Source organism: Convolutriloba macropyga, chromosome 1 (assembly GCF_964194025.1).
Source record: "Convolutriloba macropyga chromosome 1, txConMacr16.3, whole genome shotgun sequence".
Taxonomy (NCBI): domain Eukaryota; kingdom Metazoa; phylum Xenacoelomorpha; order Acoela; family Convolutidae; genus Convolutriloba; species Convolutriloba macropyga.
In genome coordinates, this window is record NC_134468.1 from 43,860,671 (window position 1) to 43,887,034 (window position 26,364).

General features: G+C 35.4%; 1 protein-coding gene across 4 annotated transcripts in view; it reads right to left on the reverse strand.

Annotated features, from left to right (window-relative positions):
• Positions 1 to 26,364, reverse strand: part of LOC142339353 (uncharacterized) — a 180,574-nt gene that overhangs the window by 67,346 nt on the left and 86,864 nt on the right. For all 4 annotated transcript variants that reach the window (XM_075389362.1, XM_075389371.1, XM_075389354.1 and 1 more), the window contains exons 10-12: positions 8,917 to 9,096; positions 3,435 to 3,719; positions 2,945 to 3,044 (exon numbers count right to left, since the gene is read on the reverse strand). In XM_075389362.1, the coding sequence (XP_075245477.1) occupies positions 2,945 to 3,044; positions 3,435 to 3,719; positions 8,917 to 9,096 (565 nt within the window). The remainder of the gene's footprint in view (positions 1 to 2,944; positions 3,045 to 3,434; positions 3,720 to 8,916; positions 9,097 to 26,364) is intronic.

The following is a 26,364-nucleotide window of genomic DNA, read 5'->3' on the forward strand; positions in this document are numbered from 1 at the left end:
GCATTGTAGGTCTTTAGTCTCAAAAAGATGAAAAACAGACCAAAACAGAAACTTCTTTTAGTTAAAAGCTGATATGTTATATTTTGAGTACGAATCTATTAAATTTATTGCAGCTCCTATTAGCTGCCCTCAAAAACCCTTCAATTATAGTGACACACTTACTTGACATTATCCCTTTAATTTTAAGAAAAGTCAATTTCAAAGAGAGGAAATCATTTTTGAGAGCGAGGTAAGTCACGCGTGACCCCAGTTTATCAACGCAAATGAACAAAAGACAGTACACAAAAAGTGAAAAATGTCAACACGCTTGCAATTCAGTTGAAATTGCATGAACGAATGAACAAAAAGCAGATATGAAGTGATTGAGACGTTCAAATGGTCGTAACAAAAATCTTGACGACAAAAAAAAACAGCCGGACACGTCTTGAATTACAATCCAAAGAATCAAACTACCTAATGATCTAACCAAAAAGATTTTTACAGCAACATCAATCTAAGAGTAAAAAACACCTGACCCTATATGCGCAAAAATGAACAAAAAACTCAAATAAAACCCGAATTTTTTCCAGGATATATTGTTTTACGAATCCTTAAATTTTTCAAATTATTGACTACATGCATCCTTAGAATGAGTACATAATACAACAACCGTGTGAGAACCAATGACAGAAAATCTCAGAAACTCTAAAAACCAGTGGCGCCGAACTAAGATAACGTCATAATCAAAAGCCGAAACCCCTGACAACAGCATATCATAAAACAACAAAAATCAAAAGTCGTTAAATACTTTTTAGCATTTCCAGTGCTTAAAAACAGTACAATTGAATAAAAAACCAATATTTGTAATTTCACTTAAACCTTTCAAAAATAAATACCATCACAGTGAGTGAAAACGTTTGCTTAAAGTTGGAGCCAACACATAGATCGCAATTACGCCGCACTAGCAGGTCAAAAATAATTTGAAATGAAAGTAATAATTTGAAATGATAATAATAAAACTAAAAGCAAAAGACCACAAGAAAAAGATTTGTCCACAGCTCAAAACGATTGCTGTGAACTCAAGCAACTAATTAAATTCCCCTATTACTCATTAGCAACCGAAGGAATCTGCCATTAATTAGATTAATTGATAAAACAAAAAATAATAATTACAACAAAAACAAACACAAAAAGTCAGTGCAATTTCTTGAAAAGGAAAAGCGTATTAGTGAAAGAAACAGCGATAAACATTAAAGTTAATCCGATAAATAAGGCCTCCTTAACAACCTCCACTAAATTCAGCAAAAAACTCAAGAACTACAGACATAGAAAGATCGACATATTTTTTTGAGAACAATGAAAGTCAAAGTCACAGAAAGAATTAGCTATGAAACGACCCGCGAGCAGTTGGCGTGGGGGAGTTAAAATAAGAACCACCCTTCGCACCATAAGAACAACAACCGACAAATGTCGGAAGAATTGCTCTTGAACGACAGGCGAGGCAATTGAATTAAGGGTCTGTAGTCTAAATCAATTTTTCTTTATGGGTGCAAAAACCCTTGACAACAACGGGATTTGAACAATTGGCCTCCCAAACCATAGGCACCCGCACTAACGACTGCGCTATGAGTCATTAATTTTTCCCATACTGCAACCGATTATATATTAGCAACAAGCTTGACTGAGAAAACTAAAGATCACTCAAAAATGATGAATGATAGCGTAAAAAAGTCACTTGAGAAGTCAACAAATGTTTTAGAAGAAAAGCGCAAAATTGTCACGCGAAAAATTTGCATAAAAAAGACACAAACGGAAAAATAATTGCTATGAACTTCGTTCAAGAGCAATTAATAAGACTCCAAAACAGATTATGTTAATCGCATACTTGAAGACTAGCAAGCTGAAAAGCTCTAAGAGCACTTAAAGCCCGCTGGGCGCTACCTGTTTATCTCGTTTTTGAGGACGAAAAGTCAAATGCGTCAGACAAAAAATTGGTCAAGCAAAAATCGCATAAAAAAGACCGATAGGACTAATATAATTGCTACAAACTTCGTTTGAGAGCAATTAGAAACAAATCTTATTAGGAACCTAAGAGACCTGTTTCTAATGAGATTAGCTGACCAGACAACAAAAAGTAAAAAAAAAACACTCAAAAAATCAATAAAATATTTTGAGAATAAATAGTGTCAAAGTCATAAAAACATCTAGGCATACACTCAAACACTTCATTTTTGCTCATTAGCAGTCAACGATATTGTCATTAATGATGCTAGGTGATAGGACAACAAAAACAATGATAAAAGAAGACAAACATTAAAATTTCAATAAAATTTTATGACAAAGAGTGTCAAAGTAAAAAAGCATTAGCTGCCCGTCGATGAGTTCAATTAATTCTATATAGGCACCATCAGAACACATATGCATCATCTTTATAGTACTCAAGAGGACAAAAACTGAAAACAGCAGTTAAATTGCCTCAAGTCAAAAAAGTGGCTTTCAATAACCAAACATCTGTTCAAATACGATCTTCTCACTCCACTTTAAACATACTTGAAAAAAACCACGCTCCGAACCATCTAACTGTTTCACTCGATTTCGAAATCCGATCTGATTTAAATCACCACTCTAACTTGACTTCTCGCTGACGTGAAAAGGCCAAAAAAGTGTGAACAGAACTTTAAAAAAAGACAGCACACAAGGACAATCCAAATACTTTTATTAGGCCGCTAAGCTGAAGGCTATTAAGCTTACTGTCAGTGACAGCTAGCATTCGCACTAATAAACTTTGGTAACCTAATGCACTATGTCTTATCGCATTATACCGTTTCTTTAGATTTTTTTCCTTTGATAATTATCGTATTCACTACACTCCGTAAATTTGTTTGAATGAATTCTAAACTTAGCTCAAATCAAACAGTAAGTGATGCTTGATGCAAATTTGAGAGACAAAAGAATAGAAGGGTACCTGATTCCAGCTTGTTTGTCATTTGATTTGGTTTTGAGTTGCCTCCACTAGAGTATGAAATTTCAGAATTAGAGATATGTGCAGACTCGTTGTAGTCCACCTAAATAGTAAAAAAACAACTAACTTCAACAATCACTCCAAAGGTAACTTAATGTATGTTGATGCATCGAAGAGTAAAACCTGAAAAATTGCATTCATTACAAATTTCACAGTAATTCAATATTGCTATTGACTTCTGCTTATTTGCGCTAATTTCTTTCATATAAAATCTTTTGTTTCGAGAAAACGCAAATGTCATTCATCGAAGATTAATGAAACATTGTTATCTCATTGCTGTTCGTAAAACTCTCTTTCACTAAAGGGAGCACTCTTTTACTAAAGACGAAAAAACTTCTTGAAAGGAAAATAATCTTAATGGACAGTTTCCACCAGCTTAAGTAGTAGGAGTGCTTAACAATGCTAACTTAATCTAGCATTTAGTAATTCTTACATTTAAAGAAGGTTCTGCGGTTAGAATTTGGTTGGCTAATGGTGACTTGTGCTGAGGCGACATTCCTATATCACCTCCACCAGCCCTGTCTTCCAATTCAACTGCTGTTCCACCCTGTTGACTCATGAGCTTTTTCTGCGATCGCCTGCCCTCGCTTGCCATTCTGAGTTTGCTCAGCCTGTCTTGTGCGGAGGCTTTCTGTCGCTTGTGCATTTTGTTACGAATATCTTCTGTTCGTTGAAGATCACGCAGCTCTGCTGCGTCTCCAATTCCACCGCCCATAGCCTTAAAAAACATTTTATAGCCATCTGCAAAATATAGATCTAGCTAATTCTTCAAACCCTTTATGAAATTGGTGTTAGGAACTTTATACCTGTCCTACTTGTAAGCCAATTTTGGCCGATCGATATCTTTTTGCTGAGAAACAAAAGTGATATTATTAGAAAGCTCTCACCGAACTGAATGGATCATTGAGAAGACATTTTGAAGTTTCAGATGGATCGAGGAACTATTCAAGTTTCCCATTTTTTAAAAAATTTTCTCGCCCCTTTCAAGTTTCAAATAGGCCCATGTGCTAAAATAATTGTAACATTTTCAAAATATTCTCCATTTCTACTAAATACCAATCAATAAATTTTTTTAAAAAATACCCCACAGCATCGATCAGATTTAGTAATTACTACATGTAACCTAAAAACACTTGAAAAAAAAACAAGAAAACTTCTCTAAAGGCTAGGCCAGATTAAATTCGCCTAGCTCGGTTCTTTCTCTGTGAACCAAGTAAGTATGACAAACAGTTTATAAAAAGTTCTTTAGGTAACCTGTGGTGTACAGTAATTTTGGTTTTATACGACCAGACACAGTAACATTCATTTTACAATTTTTAAGATGTTAAATCGAGGAACATAATTAAATCGAGGAACATAATTCAATATACCAGAAAAAATTTATGCCAATCAACATTGCATTCCTAGGTACTTCTACAAAGTTTCCTAAATCTCTGCATTGTAATGCAATCTTTTTACAGCAATTTTCATAAAAAAGTGATAAATCCAAATGTTGGTGATAGAAATTTAAAATGTAATTAGGTACTGAAAATTGCTATTTTTAATACAGCTCCGGTCAGAAAAATGGTATCCTTTCCGTTTGTGCCCCCCCCCAGTACGTTTTGCGACCCCAGCTAGAGAGCACGTGACATTACATAGTAAATCGTTCTGTAAAAATTTGGCACGTGCGTCTGGGGGTTGCAAAAAATATGCACCCACCAAGCTGGGGGGCACAAACGGAAAAGATTCCAAAAATGTTAATTTTCATCACTTGATTACCTCAAAATCGAAATTGAAGTTGAACATAACTTTGCACTCAATCTTAATTAATTGAATGGCTCACTGATCATATTTTAGGAATTAGGCATTCAAAAAAAACCCAGTTCTTTAATTTCAGGGAAATTCATTCTGATGTTTCGTATTTTCAACTTTTATTTTCCACGAGTACGGTTTTTAAAAAACGTCATTTAAAACCTCCTCAAAATGCTGTGAAAATATGTTAAAATACGTATTTTCAACATATTTTCCATCACTTAAATCTTGATTACCCCGACATCAGAAATACTCGAAAAATTATTGAGCAAAAAGTCCCAAAAGACTGGCACCCAGATAAATGCCAACTTTGAGCAATTAAACATAAACCGACGGAAGAATTGCTCTTGAACGACAGGCGAGGCAATTTAATTAAGGGTCTGTAGCCTATATCCAATTTTATGGGTGCAAAAACCTTGACCCCAACGGGATTCGAACCATTGACTCCCCGATCTATTGGCACCCGCACTAACCCCTGCTCTATGAGTCACTTAGTTTTCCTATACTGCAACCGATTATATATAAGCAATAAGCTTTACTTCGGAGTCAGAGCAAAAGAGATCAGTCGAAAATGATGAAAAAAGCGTAAAGAAGTCACTTGAGAAGTCAAAGAAAGTTCTAGAAGAAAAGCGCAAAATTGTCAAGCAAAAAATTTGCATAAAAAAGACACACACGTTTACAATAATTGCTATTGAACAAACGTTCAAGAGCAATTAACAATAGAGGTAGAGGATTAACAATAGACTAAGAGTCAAAACGTCCCGACACAGTCAAAATTGCATGCATAAATGCACAAAAAGCAGATGTCCAGTCATCATGAGGCTATATGGTAATAAAAAAAATCTTGACGAAAATAAAAACATAGAAGGACAACTCCTGAAAAACAATTCAAAGGATTTCCATTGACTAATTCAAAAAAAACAAGACCTAGAATGGACAATGATTGGATTAGGAAATGATTTAGAAAAAAAATCAGATCCAAAAAATTTAAAAAAAACTACAAAATCAATGTCAAAATGCCGCATTTTCTCAAAAACTTTGTTGAAATGCCAATTTTTCACTCAACTTTTAAATTAGAGCAAAAAGAAATTCACGCCGCAAACCCACTCTTTTTTTGCTCCACTTCCAAAATCATGACTTCAAAAATCATGAAAATGTGTGAACAGGTCTTAAAAAAAGACACCGCCTCAATAAAACTCAATTCTTTGAATTGTAAAAAATATAGGACATGTCCTGACTTATAATTCACAAAAATTTCCTTGACTTAAAGCCTAGAAAACCTACAACTAGAAATGACCATGATTGGAGAACCAGTTAGAAAAACCCCACCAGAACGAAATCGGAAAAAGTAAACATAGCCTGCAAATTGCACTACAGTGCATTTCCACTTAGATTCTTAAACTATGATTAATTCTAAACTGAAGGCTATGCAATTGAATACTAAAACCAGCTAGCAATCACCCCAATCAACTCTGATAACCCAATACACTATGACCAAAATTTGTTGGTTTCTCCCGTTGCTTTTAATGTTGATCTTTCGTCCGTGAACGAATTCAATATATTGCGTAACTAATTGAGAGGATGAACTTAAAATCCATTTAGTGGAAACAATGAATAAGGTAATTCAAAAATCAAACTTGAAAGTTGTGTCGTGACTTACAAAAACGAAAAGAGATCAAAATATAAAATGAAATTTAAAACATAGCCGGAAGATTCCGGCTAAGTGAGCAGGTCATTCTTGAGAGTGAAGTAATTCAAGTGTGACCAAAAACTTTATTACGCAAATGAACAAAAAACTCGCTGCACTTACAAAGAAACATGACGTCACGCAATTCAGTTGAAATTGCATGAACGAAAGAACAAAAAGCAGATTTGAAGTGGCTTTGACATCATATGATCGTAACAGAAATCTTGACAAATCTAAAAAAACCAAGAGAGGGCCAATAATAGCCCCAGTTATCACAAGGCGGCTATTGAAAACAACGATAAAACTTAAAAAAACTACAAATTTGTACGATTTATTTTAGAGAAGACTCCCCCTATAACCTTGATGATTAAAGTCGCGCCAGTTTTTTCACACTTGCTTCTCTCTCAGAATGCAACATCAACAAAAACTACTACATCTTTGTCTCTGCTTTTGAATTTTGTTCAGCGCATTGGCATTGACCTTTTCACGAGCCGCATTTGACCTTGCACCCAATGAAAAGAAGAGGAGTTCCGGAAACAACTCAAAAACAAAAACACCGCTAAAACCTAGTACCTCGTTAAACCAATCAGGAAAATTAAGCCAATTCAGATAAAAATGAGCTCTTAAAAGCAGTCTGGACAAAATAAACTTAGAAAATTAAGAATTAGAAAGGCGCAAACAGCTAAGGTTCCAAACAGCTAAATTGAGTTATTAAAATGCTCGCAAAATAACAGGAAAGTTACAATAGGCTAACAAACTAGTCCAAGATTATAGAAAGCGAAAAAAACTACAAAAATTAAAATTTCTCATTTTTTCATATTTCTCAACCAAAAAATGTTTTACACAAACAAAACTGCATAAACATCCCATCAAAATGCTGAGGGCTCAATCAGCATAAACTCATATTAATTACCAGAAAACGTTCAGCCACTATCAAAAAATCCTAAAACTAATACAATATCATAATCAAACATCTTAAAAAATTGAAAAAAAACTGCTTTAAAGCGCAAGTAAATATTTGATGGGTTAAAAGAAATTTTTCACACATCAATTTCTCAGTCTTTCGAAAACAGCGGTGCGAAAAACAAACCGACTAACGTCGGATGAATTGCTCTCGAACGACAGGATGGGAGCAATTTAATTTGGGGGTGCAAAAACTGCCCTGATAGGGGTTCAACTCTCCAGGATAGTAAACCAACATCTCAACCACTAAGCTACAACCAAGTTGTTACACAATGCTAACAATCTTTTTTATATGAGCAACAAACTTCATTTCAGAATGAGAGGAAATTATATCACTCAAAATGAGTAAATGAAGCTTGAAAAAGTCACTTGAGAAGGCAAAAAATGTTCTAGAACAGAAGCGCAAAATTTTTCAAGTGAAAATTTTGAATAAAAAATACCAATATGTTTAGAACAATTGCTTCAAAGTTCGTTCGAGAGCAATTAAAAACACTTTATTCGCTCCACTCTTCAATTTTGTTCAGCACCCAAACCATTCAAACTTTTTCGAAACGTAAAATTAAAATTCAATAAAAACACTTCTAATAATCCCCTCCAACTGATAAAAGACCGGATCACCATAACTATTCGTGTCGTAAAAAAGAAAGTGCCTAAAAACACCGGTTGAGAGTCTGACGACAGCTTTTGAAAACATCGCAGGAGGAAATGCTCTCGAACGATTGGCGAGGCCAACAATTTAGAAGGGGGCATAGGCTAGTTCTTATGGTGCAAAAATTTCTAACTGGAGAGAGCTTCAAATACGCGACCTTTTGGTTGAGAGTCAGGGACATTGACCACTACGCAACATGGGCTATGTACCGTCAGCTCTCACAGTCGGTTTTATTTAAGCGAGACTTGATTTATGAAAATGAGCAGCTCACATCACTTTAAAAAATCAGTCAAGCGTGAAAAAGCCACTCGAGAAGTGCAATCTGAAGAATGTTCTATAAGAAAACGGTCAACCAAAATTGTGCATAAAAAAGACACAAACGTTCAAACTAACTATTTCAAACTTCGACGAGAGCAAAACTAATACACAGTAAAGTCGACCCGACAAAAACTTGACGACACAAAGTACCAGTAGCCTACAGTAACAGTAGGATTACAGAAACTGCTACAAGTTTTGTTTGAGAGCAATTTAATGCCGAGAACATTCAAAACGTGTGTTAAAGCCAAAAAATCATTTTCGGAAATTCAAAAAAAAATGGCCTGATACAATGCTTTAAAGAATTTTCTCCCTACAACGGCTTACAATGGCTTCGCTGAGTCTTTGGGGGAACTAGTAGGCAAAACACAATTACGATCTATTACTCTGAAAAATTTGTCGCAAATAATTTTTGTGGCTGGATTTCGGATAAAATGGTCAAGATGATATGTGAAAACACATATTAATAAACAGGTTTGTTAAGATTAAATCTTCTAGAACAAATTTTACCTCGCTTTCGGCATCACCCGCTCCCATGATGCCAGTGAGACATTCAGCAGGTAATGGAGGGATAGGTTGGTGAATGTAGTGGGTGTGAATGCGTCTGAGGAGTTGAAGAGCTGTGCTCGGATTCTGTTCCTCTGAGAAGCCATCAGTTGGAATGGAGACAGTATCACACGTCAAATACGCCTGTGTAAATAATAAATACACATACAAAGCGATCGCGAGCCCTCCATATTTTTCTATCACACTTAATAACTACACTACACCACTAGAGGTTAATTACAAACAGCTCCTAAGATCGAGCCCTTTACCAGGATCAATTTCATTTAAAGACAAAAATTCTCAATAAACGATAATAAGGGAAATAGAACAACAATTTTAAAAAATTTTGAGATAAGTTAGGTAAACTATCATTAAATACGCTAGGGTGACGATAAGGTATGCAATATAACCATACCACTTCAACTGCAAGCAAGCAAGCGATGTGTCTGACTGTCTTTATGTGTGTCTGTGATGTTTGTGACTGCCTGCTAGTGCGCTCAGGATTTGACAAAAAGAGTCTGTAATCTCTGCTTATCCCTCCAAGGTAAGAAGTTTGCCAAAAGGGTATTTCCCAGATTATGACTATTAATACTTTAAGGTGATAATAATAATAATGACTCAAAGGCTCACACACAAACACACGCTCGCACTCCTAACTGTTAGCATCAACCGCAATCGAGGCAAACAAGAACATCAGCAGAAGTCAAGCTGGTGTTTGTAAGAGATATTTTTAAAACAGTTGTAGCAAGATATGATCTAACTAATCATCGATTAAGACAAAAATTTTGTAAACGTCTTTATCAGCAAGAAAAACGATGTACACATTTGATCAAGCAATGACGAAAATTGCACAGCGAAAAACTGTATAGACACTTTACGATCCGCTCTATTAAAAAATTCAGTGAAAGAACTTCAAAACAACTTTGATTTCAAAGTATGTAAGGATATGGAGTAATCTCAGAACTATCCAAACTGAACAACCAATCTCTGAACACAATCAGCCCCAATTCCCTCTTAACTGTAGGAGAGGCAGTTTCGATTCGGCGGAAAGGATTTGGGGGCTCATAGGTATATCAGAAGTAAGGTTTAATAAGTTATTAAAAATTAATAGCTTCTATATCGTAGAATAACTCTATGCATTGGAGTATGAACTATTCATTCTGGTATGGTATGGTATGCTCTACTGTGGCGTGGCATAGTAGTATAGTATAGTGGTGGTGCTACTTGAATCTGTAAGCCCTGCTGGCGATCTGATTTATTTTGGATTGTGAAAATCGGATTCCGCTCTCACTCAATCTTCTTTCACTTCCTTAAGACCCAGCTAAACCTTCCCCCTCCCTCCTCCTCGCCAACTAAATCTCTTATTAAGATCCATCAATTTTATCCTCTCATTCCAATTCCAAATGCTTCAAACTTGGAACACACTGAAAAGTTATCACATATTTTGAAAATCTCAGAAAGTTTATGATCTCCAGTACAGTTCCAATCTTTGCTTCATTTTTCATCTTTTTCAGTCATCCACCTACTTTCCATTTATTTGCCGTTCTATTCAAGAGGTCCAAGTCTTTTGTTATAACCAATAGTTATTACAAATCTTTTCATTGCAGTTTTCTCTATTCACTGAGTTGACAAAGCAAGGCTGCCGCTTTGATCGACCATTGTTATTGGTTTCTCTAATAACAACAGGGGCAAAGGCAGCCCACAGTGGGATTAACGTCTGTTTCCCTCTGACCCTTCCTCATTCACATGTTACTTCTGGTCTCTGAAACCCCAGGGCAGGTGCGCTACAATCCCAAATCCTCAACAGGTGCGCCACGCACGCTCCTGCTTCATTCACATCGGATAAATTAGGAGCGAGGCCAGTCGTCCCAATACTGCTTGGGGCGGGGGTGTTTATGGTAGCATTGGGACGGGGGGGGGGGGTTCAAGTTTTCAATTAATTGTAGACTTTTTGTGCAGTTTTCTTTTTGAGCAAAACTGAATAACACCCCCCCCCCCTCCTTGTCTCTTACATTTCAATTAACAATCTAAAACGAATATTTCCAAGTTTTCAACAAATAACACAAGTAGTGGAACAATAAATATATTCAGGTGTTTATTCATCTATCTCTTTTCCCCGTACATTTTCCCCTTTAATTTATCGTGTCGTGAGCGAAGAACGTTACAGCTTTTCGTTTCTTTCATTTATTCCCCCTCCAACGGAGTTACTTTTGAGCCTCAATTGAAGTTCCCCCAAATCCCTCACAATCTCATAATCCCATTGTTGGCACAATATTACGCACACGCAAGCAAACTCGCTCCATTTTACTCTCGAGACAACCTGCACTACTTATCAACAATGTACAAACATCAATACATACAAAACCAAAAAAGAAAAAGGCAACATTATTTGGAAACTTGTTTTTAATAAAGTTGCCCGTTGCAATTAAAAAGCCAACCAGTGTACAGCACAATAGAGGAACAAAAAGCGAGACAAAACAAAAGAGGGAATTAAGTGTACCTGTTGTCATTGTTTCTATTATTGCAATTATGAATGTGAACAGATTAAGAACCTCTCAATCAATACATACATTCTTACACTGTTCTCTCTCCCTGCTACAGTCAAGAGCCCAGTGCGTACAACTCCATTATGATGCCTTCTAAGGACACATGTCTTCTATAATTTCATGCTCATCCGAGCTGCTCATATAAACAAAAAAAAATAAGCGGAAAAGTTAGGATATTCTTTGGGGGATATTTGATCTGTTAACCATTTTTAGAATGTCTATGCTTAGTTTGCATTGGCGATGTTTTACACAGAAGCTTTATACGCATTATATGTGATAAATACTACTATACGGGCCTGAAAAATAGACATGGAATTCGACTCAATTCTATTTCCAGGAGGAGCAGGAAGGTTTCATTATTCCTTGAAATATACAATTTCAATGTAATGCAAACGGGTGACAGACACAATCAAATTAGACTTAATTGAAGCATTAATAATTAATCTTATTTAATTTTGACATTTTGATGCAATATCACTCGGAGTTTATCATACTGACATTCGGATCAGTTTTTTTACACACTCCTTGTAAGTAGTTCCTATATATTATCATTATTCTCCTACATATACTATTATTCTAATTAACCGCCCATATTAACACTAAGTAGTGAAATAAAAGTCACTGTGCAGTTTGAGCAGTTGAGAAAAGCCGTTGATAAAAAAGTGATAATGTTGACTTGTGTGGTATTAGTGTAATGGGGTGGGTGGGGTGGTCTTATAGGTCCGGCAAAGTGACAAGGAAATTGGGTGCTATCTATCCTCTCCTTCCCCTCTCAGCATCTCTCTTCTCCCCTCCTATCTCTATCCCCACTCTCTCTTTGTCTCCTCTTCTCTCTCTTTCTCAAATTTCATAATCTTAATTGGAGCAGGGAGAGGTCTAAGCGGATTAATCAGTGCCGGATACTCAACACTAATTAGACGGAAACACGACACAATCACACACACACACACTCTTCTTCAATGATATATATAGGGGAAGGCCACTAACAGAGCTCGTTTCACTCTATTTCAGTATACTAATTTCCACTAACAGAGATGTTAGCCTACATCATTTATATTGCTAGAGACGATAATTGCCCTCTAGAAATACTATGTTAACTTCATGTTTTTTAAATCGAAACAACGCGTTTACATAAAATTTTTTGGACTTTTTCTGAGAAGCTTTGTTACCGATGAGTTGCAAACTTTCTTCGAAAAGCAAAACTAAAACGCAGATTTTGGGGTTTCTTTACCGAAAAGCATAACAAGAGGGAACACAAAAGCACACAAGTTTGGTTCGTTTTTAAAAATGCGCAATAAGAACGACTACAAAGACACTTAACCAAAGATGGACAAAGACCAATGAAGCCAATATATTTGAAACAAAAAATCGATTAGAATTTTGAACCAGTAGCAACTGAAGGATTGTGCTTTCGAGATTCTTCAAGACCTGCTAGTAACATCCAAAATGAAGATATATAAACTCAGAAAAATCCATCACTTTTAAACAGCAGCTGCTCAGCAAAGCAATTCAAAATGAAGAGAGTCAGTATAAAAAAAATCAAAGCTGTTTGAAAGGACTTTGAGCAGAATGACAAATAGTGAAACGAGCCTAGAGAAGTCAAATAGATTTCACGCAAAATGTCGAAAAAGCGGCAAAATGGGTAAAGCGAAAAAAAGTTCGATAAAGTAAAAAAAATAGTAGTGCTATAATAGCCGGCTGAGAAGATGAGGGCGGCTATTAAAAATCAAATGTTCCACATTATGCCATATCCAAAACTGGCAATGAGTCTGCTTTAAGATAAAACAAACCTCTTTAGATAAAGTTGTTGCCTGGGTGGCTAGTTGGGGCAAAATTCTCGCACAAGACCTGGCATTAAGGAAACCAACCAAAAATTTAACAAAAACTGACTAACATCGGAAAAATTGCTCTCGAGCGACAGGCGGGCCAATTTAATTCAGGGACTGTAGCCCAGATATTTTTTTATGGTTGCAAAAACATCAGACTAAGTCAGGGTTCCAACCCAGACCTCCTGAGTCCGCCTCCGTCACCTCGACAGAGACATTAACCACTCAGCTATCAGGGCATTGCCATAGTCTCTCCAATAATCGGCTTTATTTGCACAAAACATTATTTCGGAGAGAGATCAATTGAAATCACTCAAAATCAAGAAGTGCGTGAAAAAGTTAGTTGTGAACTCAAAGATAATTCTAGAAAAAGAGCGCAAAAACGTTCAAACAACAATTGTACCTGAAAAAACACAAGCTTACAATAACTGCTTCTCATTCGAGAGCAATTAAAAATCAACGAACCCTCACCATGCAGATACCACACTCCTCAAAATTATTATGCTGATTAAAAAACGAGAAATATGAGCAAAAATGCTCTCAATGTCTGTTGTTCGCCAGCTGGTCTGACCTCAATTCATGTCAGAGAATTTACTTTTAATTGAGCGCAAAGAAAATTTATTGAGTGAGGCTAGCCATCTATGGTCAACATCATTGACCTAAAACCCTCTACACACAACAGTAAAGAACGACGTCACGCGCACAAATTTAGTTACAAAGTGGCAGTAGCCACTTGGAAAAATCGCACTTTGATTTCTTGGCGCTTGAAACACAAAATTAAACATAACCGACTAAACGTCGGAAGAATTGCTCTTGAACGACTAGTGGGAGCTCTAATCAAGCCTGCTTCAGTCAGGGTGAGCCTAAATGGGACTAAGAAGTTCTATAGTGGGCTTCAAATAACCACATTAGACGTTAACATATGCCACTATTAGGATTTAAAGTAAAAAATGACACCAGTTTCGGCGCAGTTTTCATTTGACTTTTAGTATTAAATTGCCGCCAATTGAATTCAGCTGCTTGAAATTGTGATTGAGAGAGAAGCTTAGATCACGCGAAATGCAAAAAGTCAAGGGCGTAAAAGTCACTCAAAAAGTCAAAATTGTCAAGCGAAAATTTTGCATAAAAAAAGACACACGTTTACAATAATTGCTATGAACTACGTTCAAGAGCACTTAAAAAAATTGCAGGACTAATCCTGAACATTTGTTGACTAAACAAAAAGTTGACCTAGAAATGACTAGGAATTGATTAGGAAAAACGTTTAGAAAAAAATGTATCAAAAACTTCAAACACTTAAGAAAAGAAGTCGAATGCCGCACTTCAAAAAATCACAATCGAGAAAGCGAATTTTTGAACAAACACCGTTTTCTCACTCTACTTTAAAACTTTAAAATTAGAGTGAAAAAACCCCTCCCTTTTTCGCTCCATATGTCGGCGTGACCAAAACGACAACTCGAATTTGAGTTCAAATATCATGAAAATGTGTTCACAGATCTTTAAAAAAAACGGCCGGAAGAATTCCAGAACCGACTCAAAGAATACTCTCCCATAAATCTAGCTGCTCGCATAGCTATATAATAGAAAAAATCAAGAAAACCAAAACAGTCTTAGTTCACTTAAAAAGAGTTAGATAACAGATAGTTTAAAATAAAGAACAAAAATTTAACCATTTGTCAATATTATACAAGTACACATAAAGAAGGGAAACTTTCATACATTAGCAATAACAAAATTAATCAGCAGTTATCTGGCAGGCTTTATTAATCTGGCAAACATCTTTAATAACAAAAAAGCTGCTTTATACTAACAGCAGGAAGATAAATTTATATCAAATATAGTCTCAGATCAAAACTCGTCTATCTAACAGACCAAAGACGTGCAAATTACCCTAGAGCGGGAACAGTTGGTTTCAGGAGCAGCCAACTAGGGCTTATGGATGCTAGAAAACGGGCAGGAGGAGGTGGGTGGTCAGGCATTCTGGGTTAGGGATCGAGTAAGACGGAGAACGCGTGGTGGTGGTGGTGTTGGTGGCGGGGGGGGGGGGGGGGGGGGGGGGACGGAGAGGGGGTCAAAACTAAACTATCATTAAGAACCGTCTCATTAATTTTCGTCCAACAATTTTGGTGAATCGTATACTTAGATTAAAAGTATGCAGCGGCTTACGGAGGCTAGACTGGGAGCGGGGTGGTCAGGCAGGCTGGGTTAGGGGTCGAATGAGGCAGGGTACCTGTACTGGGGATCCAAATTGGCAGGTGGAAGAGGGAAGACGTGGAGTTCCGAGAGGAGAGGGAATGATGGGGGAACTGAGAGAGGGGGTCACAAAACTAATATAAAGAACCGCCCTTTAAATCGTAAAATTATGTCCAACAATTTTGGTGAACCGCTTGGAGATTGGAAGGCGTACAGCTCTAAGAGAGCTCCCCGGCCACTTAATGCCCTCGCGGCTTTACCAGTTTCTCCAACTTTTGAGGACGAAAAGTCAAATGGTCAAACAAAAAGTCAGTTAGGTAAAAATTTTAAAAAAAGATTGCAGGTCTAATATAACTGCTACGAAATTTATTTGAGAGCAATTAAAAACCAAAGGAAAGGTGTTTCAAAAAGCCACACATGAAACAAAATTGCTCGCTTATAGAAAATTTTTAACGCCTTCTTTTTCGCTCTCGCAAACAGCAGTGTAGAGAAAAAGCTACTCAATTTTCGCTCCACTCTCCAGTTTCGTTCAACAGTAAAAACCACTGTCAATTTTCCAACGGTTTCATTTCCTGCTTCAAATTTACTTCAATAAAATTGATTTAAACATAACCGACTAGCATCGGGGCAAATTGCTCTCAAATCACCGGCTAGCAATTAAAATACGTATCTCCAATACTCCCATAAGCTTCAGATTATTTAGATGTTTTCTATGTGTCCACTGCCAAAAAACACGAGCACGCTTTATCATGAGCAGGAGCCCAATAAAACGTCCAAGTCTTATTAAGAAATGAGCTGTACAAGACTACATGTTGAATGAAAAATATTCTCGAAATGGTTTAGATTCTGATTCATCGCTCTAGAATAAGTAACAAGCATTTGGGTAAACATGTCTATCTATATGCAAAAATTTTGGTCACTTTGAAGAAGGCAAAAACCGATACAGCGTTGAAGTTAAACATTGTGTGTGCTACGATACTCGAGAAAGCTTTCGACGCAAGAAACTTGCTGAGAACACATCAGCCCTACTAAAAAATACAAAGGACTTTTTATAACGACCTCATTGTTACAATTATCTATCTTTCATAATGGTCAGAAGTCAAATCGCTAATAGAACCTTTCAAAAAAAGTATTGATGGGTACTGCTTTGGACTGAAAATTATATTAAAAAATGTTGAGAATTGATTTAAAAAAAGTTTTGTTTATGTTTGTCTATTCAAAGCTGGCTTCTCAGTTCGGTTCATTTGCTTGTCTTGGTTAGTAGCCAATATTTTTTCAGAATGCCAAGAACAGTAAATATAGCTGGCATATTGCCATAAATAGCCACAATAGCTTCGTAGACCTGCAGTCTCAAAAAGATAATAAAAATAAAAGAAACAGACCAAAAATAAAAGTTTTTTTTTAAAACTTTTAGTGTTAAATTTTGATTAATAATCTGTTGAACTTATTCCTATTTTTAATAGATACCCTCAAATAACCTTCATTCAGAGTGACAGGCACTCACTTGACCTTATCTCTTTGAATTATAGTAAATTAAAGTCAATTTCAGACTGAGAAAGTCATTTTTGAGAGTGAGGCACAAATTTTTTGAGAATAAGGCACGTGTGACCACAAACCTGTTCACGCAAATAAACAAAAAATCTGATTATATGATCGTAACAAAAACCTTGACGACAAAAAAACATGAAGGCCAATAATAGCCTCAGCTATCTCTTCGCGGTTATTAAAAACAAATATCAACATTTGTCATTCACTCATTTTTCACGTTTAATTTATTCTGCTTAACTTTCAGTAACTCAAACCTAAATTAGTACGCAGCTTGAACTGATTTGTTGAAGATAGTGCATTAATTTTCAGCAGAAAGTATTCCAAATGTAAGAATATTCGATTTTCATGAATAAATATGTCTCACCACTTGGCTTTGAATTATTTTTAGCTATTGATTAGGGACGGGTTTTGTGCTAAGGGTTTCTAGGGGTGGAATGAGGCGCAAGAGGGCGGGAGGAAAGCGAGGGAGTGAGGTGTGTGGAGTGCGGTGTTACGAATGTAAGGATTGAAAAATAAAAGAAAAACATAGCCGGCAGATTGCCGGAATAGCTGCGAAAGAATAGACCTGCGTGCCATATAATAGAGATAGAAACAGATACAGATCTAAATTGAAAAAAAAATCGACGCCGCTCAAAAAACTAGGTAAAAAAACATTCAGCGATAAATTAATAAAGTTTGTTAAAATTCAGTCCGCAGAAGCCTCTTATTAGGGCCCGTTATTACACATATGAGTTCCTTTGACCTTAAACAAATTCAAATTAAACTTAAGTTTTAAAGTGCAAAAGTCATTTTATTGAGTGAGGTAAGTCACTTGTGATCAAAAAATCTAATCACGTAAAAACTTTTGCTAAAGAGAGTGAGAAATGACGTCACGCGCGCAAATGCCGCTAGTGAGAGGAAGAAGTCATTCAGAAAATTTGACTTTTTCAGCTTTGCTGTGTGAACAAATGTAAAACGAAAAAAGAGCGTCAGACGACGAAACAAAAAAAAACATAGCAGGAAAAGTCCTGACGTACAATTCAAAGAATTTTCATTGACTTAACAAACAACTAGACCTAGAACGGACAATGGGTGAATTGGGAAAACCATTTCTAAAAAAAATTAGATGAAAAAAATAAAAAAAAAAACAGAAAATCAATGTCAAAATGCTGCTAGGGAGAACAAAAAACCACTAGTGAGATATGTAATTTTGATTCTAACAAAAAACTAGGTCCAGAATGAGCTGTGAATGGATTGGGAAAACCATTCAGAAAAAAAATCCGATCCAAAAAATCTAAAAAACAGTAAAAATCAGAGTGAAATTGCCGCATGTGAAAGAACAAAAAACCACTACCGAGAAACCGAACTTTTGTTCAAACACTGTTTTCTCACTCTACTTTAAAATTAGAGCGAAAAAAATTCACGCCGCAAAACCACTCGCTTTTTCGCTCCATTTCCTGTTTCGGCGTGACCAAAATCACCACTCCAATTTGACTTCAAGAATCATGAAAATGTGTGAACAGATCTTAAAACCATAGCCGGAAGAATTCCGGAAGCGACTCGAAGCACCAAAACTTCACAAAAAGCTGAAGCCATTACCTTTTGTATTAAACCATTAACTCATTACCTCCGCGGGTCTGATCTAAAAATCGGTGAAATTTAAACCACTGTCACCGAGAGAAAGAAAATGCAGCAAAATTTTATTATTGAAAACGTTTGGTAACGTTAAAAAAGTCTGAAATATTTAGGATGGTCAAAAATCAGATAGCCTGACAAAGCTGACAAAGCCATCAATTGCCCTCAGCTAATTAAGGATTCTAATCTCAAAAAGATCGCGAAAGCAAACGGCAGATAAAAACTTTTCAAAAAAGACAGGAAAGTCAAAATTATTCAAAAAAGAGTGCTCAAACTTAAGAATCAGAGAACCACTACGATTAGATTTCTAATCACGGCAATTAAGACAAAAATAATACATGATTCTTCCTTGTTGTATATATGCTAGACAACAAGATTTCATACTAATTAAAATTAAATTAATCAAAGAAAAACAAAAGCAACAGAATAATATTCAAAGGCAAACAATCGTCTAAAAACAATACCCAGCCCGGAATAAAATTGCAATGAATAGTAAAAAGTCGAAATGTTGGAAAAGACTTTCTAGCAAACTCCCAGTACTGCCTTATTTTGAATTAAATCAATTGCAAACCGAAGAAACCAAGATCTAAGAAAAAGCTGAATTCATTCAATTTTTTAACAACTGAAAAAATCAATATAACGAAAACAAAAGTAGGTGCCAGGACAAAACTAGAATGATACAAAGGAGAATGTGAAGAATATGGACACAATGTTAGGAACACCGCAACAAAAAGACCAATTCTTGATTTTTGAAAGTTAAAAATCAAAATTAAAAAAATTCAAGAAAAACGAGTACATTTCATTGATCAGCATTCGAGACATAGAAAAGACAACGAGTCATTCGAGACAAAAATCCAGCCTGCTGAACAGAATAAAACAAGAAAAAGCAGAATTCAGACATACGAAACAATGAAACATTTTGCAAAAAAGTGGTCAAAAAATATTTAAGACTGCTTTTATGAAAAAAATTTATCTGTTTTTTCAAAAACTTAACACCAAAAAATGATTGAATTTTTATTGAAACGAAATTAAAGTCCCTCATCTTCCCCAAAATACTATTTCTAGTAATTAAAAGCAAAATAAACACAAAACTGAAAAAAATTGCAAAAAACAACGAAAATCGGATTAGCAAATGTACAATTTTATGAAACAAAACTACATCGAGGTAGAAAGAGGCATTGAGTATATGAATTATCAAAGGGAAGTTGCCATATTAACTGATTTTTGACAAAAAAAACCGCTAAAAGATCCAAAAATGAAGAAATTAATAGAAAAAAAGCCAAAAAGCCAAAAAAATCAAGAAATATGTGCCAATTTCGCATTTGAAACGCGATTTCAGGCTATGCAAAATACTGTGCTAACAATTTCCCGGGTTTACATTTCAACATAGCATCGATTAAAAATTATTTCTACAAAAAACCAAATTACAAGAAAACAAACTAGGCCACTTAGACGAAAAAACGGCTGAAAACGGTTATCTATATGTGCCATTCAGTCAAAAACTACTTTTCAATGTCAAAAAGTCATTCACTAAACGCAGCGCATGATCAAAAAACTTCTCTCGCTCAGAAAAAATTAGTTCACACTGCAATTTTACTCGCTTTCGCTTTTAGGTCAAAACATCGTCTGAACGAATAGTACTTCCGGTAAAAAAAAAAACCTTAAGAAAACCAATACTCCTCTTCGAGTCGTAAAAAAAAAGACAGCGCCCCAATACAATTCAAATTCTTTGAATTGTAAAAATTCTTTGAATTGTAAAAAACCAAGAGCACCGCAATATAGCTACGCTCAGCTTACAGCTTCGCAGCTATAAAAAGATATAGAATTTAACGAATAGTATTCTAGGTGTTCTAATTTGGAGTGCAGTTTCAGTTAGATTCTTGAAGAACTAGTCAAACGATTGAGATTCTAAAAAATATTATAAGTACGAAATTCAAGTAAAAGTAAATTCAAGTTATAAAGGTAAAATTTAGAGTGCAAGTCGTGATTTATGTAAAAGAAAATCATGATCGAAAAGTAAAACGAAGAGGAGAGCGCCTAAATAATAGCCGTTTAGAGGGTGATGGCGACAATTAATTAGTTAATTTTGAAACGAATATTGACATTACGTTCATGCATTTTGACCAACCAATCTCACCTCGCCTCTTAATGGTCCCCTGTAGGGCTACAGTAAATGATCACCGCCACCATGAGCTGACTATCATTAATAAAGACACTCAGATGAAAAATTATCTGTCCAAAAACGAAACAGCCAGATTGTCCAAAAATAACTAGTAGACCTGCTGTCTAAATAGTAATACGAAAAAAATTAAAAGCAAAGAAAAGAAAAATCAGTTCTCTTCCTAATTGCTGAGATGCCATTTTGTAGAAAAAAAAGTATAAATTATGGGTTTGTTTCTATTAGATGCTCTCATTTATTTTGAATGTCATATACTTAGTTGACCAAATCTCTGTCAATTAAAGTCAAGCAAAAAAACCAGTGTTTTAGAGAAACGGTCAAGCAAAGTTTGGCATAAAGAACACACGACAATAATTGCATCGTTTCCAGAAAAAACTTATTTAACAGCTAAGTGATTAATAAAATCTAGTCTACAAATAACCAGAGCGCTAAAATAACTTAACGATCGACGTTCAAAAAAAGCTCATAAGCAAGTCGTATTTTAATTTACTATTTTGAAAAACTTAATTTCACCAAGAAAAGCAAAGAGCAAAATTAACTTTTGTTCCTCCTGGCATTCCATCCTGGCTGATTGAATCTGCACAACCAAAAAACAATTCAAACTATTAAATTTCAAACGATTTTCTAAAAAGATTGTGAAAGTTGACCATATCTCCGTCAATTAAAGTCAGCAAATATCAATTTGAGAGGAAAAGTCATTTTGTGAGGTCGTAAGTCAGGAATGACAAAAAATATTAATGAACAAAAAACACCCTATCTAATACGTTAAAAATAATATTACGCACGAATTTCAATCGGAGTTGCATGAAGAAATGAAATAAGCAGATTTGAAATTAATGTGACGTCCTATGAAAGTAACAAAATCTTGACGAAGAAATAAAAAACATAGCAGAAGAATTCCAGAAACAACTCGAAGCTTCGGAACTTCACCAGCCAAACCGTAACTACATTCGAAACCATTCTTTTGCCTTAAAATATTTATTCTTTACCTCGCCAGATTTGATGATACTATTTGGTAAAAAATTTATACCTCATAAAGAGAAAGATTTGAGCATTAACATCAATGAAACTAGATAACATAAAAATAAGTACATCATTTAGAGATCAAAAGAAAAAAAGACTACGACGTAATTGTGCCAGAAGGCAGTCACTGTGATATCTTGACATCGCAAACTTTCATATTACTAGAAACGTATCTGGTAACGTTGAAAATTGGCCAAAATTCTGAGTATGGAAAAAACATTCGCAGCCTAAAAACAAATGACCGTGCTAAAAATTGCCACAAAGAAACTAAGGATATTTTTCAAAAAACAAAGCTCCACAATTAACTGCGACCCAAAAAACAGTCGGAAATCATAAGGCAGGTATTCTTCATAGAAACCAAAGGGCCTTACTAAAGAAAACTAAAGTAAAGAGGATTCAAGAAAACACTTAACATTTTCTTTTGGCGTCACAGCATATAAGAAACACTCGAAAGCAAAAAAAATTGCCAATAAGAAACTAGCCCGAACAAATTACAAAATCTAAATATCACTGAAAGTTTCTGAAACAAATTCCAGCAAAGCCGAAGTGGTACATTATATATGAAATCAATCTGCAAACCAAGAAAATCTGAAAAATGTAGCAAAAAAAGATAAAATTAAAATTTTCTAACGAATGAAACAATGACAAAAAACGATCAAGGTCTGAGGAAAATGCGACAATGATATCTGCTAGATTTTGTGTAATACAAACATTGCCAAAAAAGGAAAGCAACAAAAACTTAAATTTTGAAAGCTAAAAATCGAATAGAAAAATGAAGTATTAAAACAGAAAAATTTAAATGGCGTGCCTCTCTCAGAAGATTACATGTTTAACCTCTATTTCTAAATAAAGAGGTTCAACAGTTAAATGAATTGAAACGCCAAAATAATTTTCAAAAAATTGTTAACATTGTTAAAACTGCGTTTATGAAACCAATTTTTTTTTACTGAATTTTAAAGAAAACTCCAAAAGCTAAACCATATAAATATAACACACCCATGCCGATGTACAAAAAGACTTTCAAGTAATTAAAACCAAAAAACGCTAAAATGAAAAATTGTACCAAAATCGGATTAGTATATATAAAAATCTATAAAACAAAAATGATTAAGCCAAATAGAAGTGCCTAATCGATAAATTGCCTTAAGAACTTTGCCAAATAAACTTATTTTCTAGAAACATTTCCTTCAAAGATCCAAAAATAAACAAAACATAAACCGACTGAAGTCGGAAGAATTGCTCTCGAACGACAGACGAAGCAATTTAATTCAGGGGCTGTAGCCTAGATTAGTTTCTCTTTATGGGTGCATAAATAATTGACCACACCGGGATTTGAACCGTGGACCTCCTGATCCCTCACCAGAAGCACTGCCCTCTCGGCTATCAGTCTCTTCTTTTGGCTATGCTGCAATCGATTTTATATTAGCAACAAGCTCAACTTGAGAGTGAGAACAATAGAGAAGATAACCGACTGACGTCGGACGAATTGCTCTCAAACGAGCGGTTTGTTTCGTTAGTAGCTAGCCACGCTTTAGTGAGGCTAGCTTTAGCTTAATTGAAGTGGCGTGAAGTGAGCGCAGCGGGGGGTGCACCGAGGGGCTGATCGGGACAGTGGTAGGGGATGGCAACGGTGGGGGAAGGGGGGTTTTGGCTGCACGGGGCCCTTACGCACCGAACAATGTGCAGGGGGTGGGGATGGGGTTAACTCAAGGGGGGTGATGTAGGGGTGTTGGGGGTCAACCTCTAAAAACCGCCCTTCAAACCGTAAGTATAAGTCTCCAAAACAGTTTCTGTGAATCGCTTATTTTCAGACTAAATAGCTGAAAGGCTCTAAGAGAACTTAATGTCCTCTGGGCGCTACCTGTTATCCCGTTTTCCCGAAAAGTTAAATGGGTCAGACAAAAAATCCGTCAACAAAAAATCATAACATTAAAAAAGACCACGACTTTTTATAACGACCTCATTGCTACAATTATGTATCTTTCATAATGGTTAAAAGTCAACCGCTAAGAGAACCTTTCAAAAAAATATTGATGGGTACTGCTATGGACAGAAAGTTATTTCAAATGTAGAGAACTGATAAAAAAAACTTTGGCGTCAGTTTGTCTATTCAAAGCTGGCTTCCCATAATTCCGTAAATTTGCCTGTCTTGGTTAGTAGCCAATATTTTTGAAGAAGAATGCCAAGAACAGTAAAAACAAACATCAACATTAGTCATTTACTCATTTTTCAAGTTCATTTTATTCTGCATAACTTACCTGTAACTCAAACTCAAATTGAACTGATTCATTGAAGTTAGTGCATTCATTCTCAGCAAAAATATTCCAAAAATAAATTTTAAAAAGTTTGCCTCACCACTTACCACTTGTCTCTGAAGGAAAGACATTCTACTCGAAAAAAAAATGCACTAAAAAGACCGACAGGACTAATATAATAGCTATAAACTTCGTTTGAGAGCAATTAATCACTCAAAAATAAAGAACAAACGCGTGCAAAAGTCACTTGAGAAGTCACAGAATGTTTTAGAAAAAAAACGCAAAAACATTCAGGCTAAAAACTTTCAGGCTAAAGACCAATACGTCTACAATAATGGCTACTAATTAATCGATGAAAAAGATCCAAAAAATAAAAATAGAGAAATAAGTTCGTATTTTGCACTTAAAACGCATTATTAGGCTCTGAAAACTTTTGTGGTATCAAATGCAGCATTGGTCAAAGCTATTTATGCAAAAAAAAAACCAAATTGCAAGGAAAGTAATTGAGTCAAATTGTGAGAAGGAAATTGAGTAAAAAAAACGCCCAAAAACGATTATCTATATGTACCATTCTCTCAAAAACCCTTTTCAACGTCCCGAAAACAATAGTTCATACAACAATTTTCGCTTTTAGTTCAAGAAGTCAAAGTTTTTCCGCTAAAAAAACTCAAGAAACCAGTACTCCTCTGCGAGTCGTGAAAAACCAGGAGAAAGCCAACAATAGCTTAAGCTATCGCGATGCGGCTATTAAAAATGCAAGATGAACAAAATTAACTTTTCCCAGCACGCCATTCCATCCTGACTGATTGCATGTGCATCATAAAAAAAATCCAAACTCTATTCTTTTATTAAAAGGTTTACTCTTCATCTTGCAGTAAACAAGGTAAGGTGAACAGAAAAAGGGCTTCTGGTCACTTAAAACAAGCTTGCAACCTGTGTCCACCTGATGTACCGATTTGCTTTGTATATCGTGATTATGTAACTCGTGAACAAAACTATTAAGCATCATCAAAAATATGCACTAATCGGTCTCACAAAAATGCATTGAGACCATAACTAGCTTTGCTGCTGTTTCATGGCTACTAAAAGTTGTTAAAACATATCCAACACGAAAGACAAATAGCGCTCGCGGGGGAACTCAAAGAGAAAGAAGTAACCATTTCGGCGCCAATTCAGTTCAGCTGCCTAAATGCTGAATGAGAGCAATTTTAGCAATCAAAAATTCACTGGAAAGTTAAATTCATCAGACAAAAAACAACCACGCAAAGAATTGCACCAAAAAAGACCAACAGAGCAAATAAAAAACTAGAGCTGGTTTAGAGTTACTAATTATTATTTACTAGCAGGCCCGTTTACACGAATCACATTCGAAGTAATATCCCTACAAGTGGGAAAGAAAAATGTTTAAAGCTTCAGAAAAATGCTTCAAAGATATTATTATTATTATTATTATTATTATTATTATTATTATTATTATTATTATTATTATTATTATTATTATTATTATTATTATTATTATTATTATTATTATTATTATAATGGAGATAATGGACACCAGAATAAAAATTGCATCAAACGTCCCTTGTGAGCAGCTAAAAAATTCAAAAATGAAGACGCCAAAAAAGTAGTCAAAACCGAAATGTGATCCGCAAAAAGAATTACATTGTGAAACCGAGCAAAAGTGCGGTCTACATGCTTTGAGCAATCCGAATCTAGATTGACGGCCAAATGCAATAAAAAAGGTGTTCTAAACCCGGTCGCATAACCAACGTAAACAGAACTTGTCGCTCTAAAACATTAGATGGCACATTGCTTTAACAATGGTAAAAACTGCTCATCCGAGCTTGCACACAATAGCATAACAAAAAAAAACAGAACTGGTATAATCGACTGAAATGATCTAAAGTGAAAAAGTTTTCCAACTGAGATTACATTTTCAAGCTCCAGATTGAGAGGTCGAAGACTGTCTTCCGCCAAACGTGAATTCTTACTAACAAAAACTGAACACTCACACACAGCTCATTAAGACAACCGGCACACAGATATTAAAAAAAATGTTCGAGCATCTCGAGTCTTTCTATAACGTAGCCGAAGGCTTGAGGACACAAAAGGATAAAAACTGCAAACTGCTCTCATTACCAGATTTTCAGCATTACTCTTGGTTTCGGCTGCTAAGTTTATTGGCAAAATTTGAAACCAAACTGCCATTTTTTGATCAAACTAAGTAA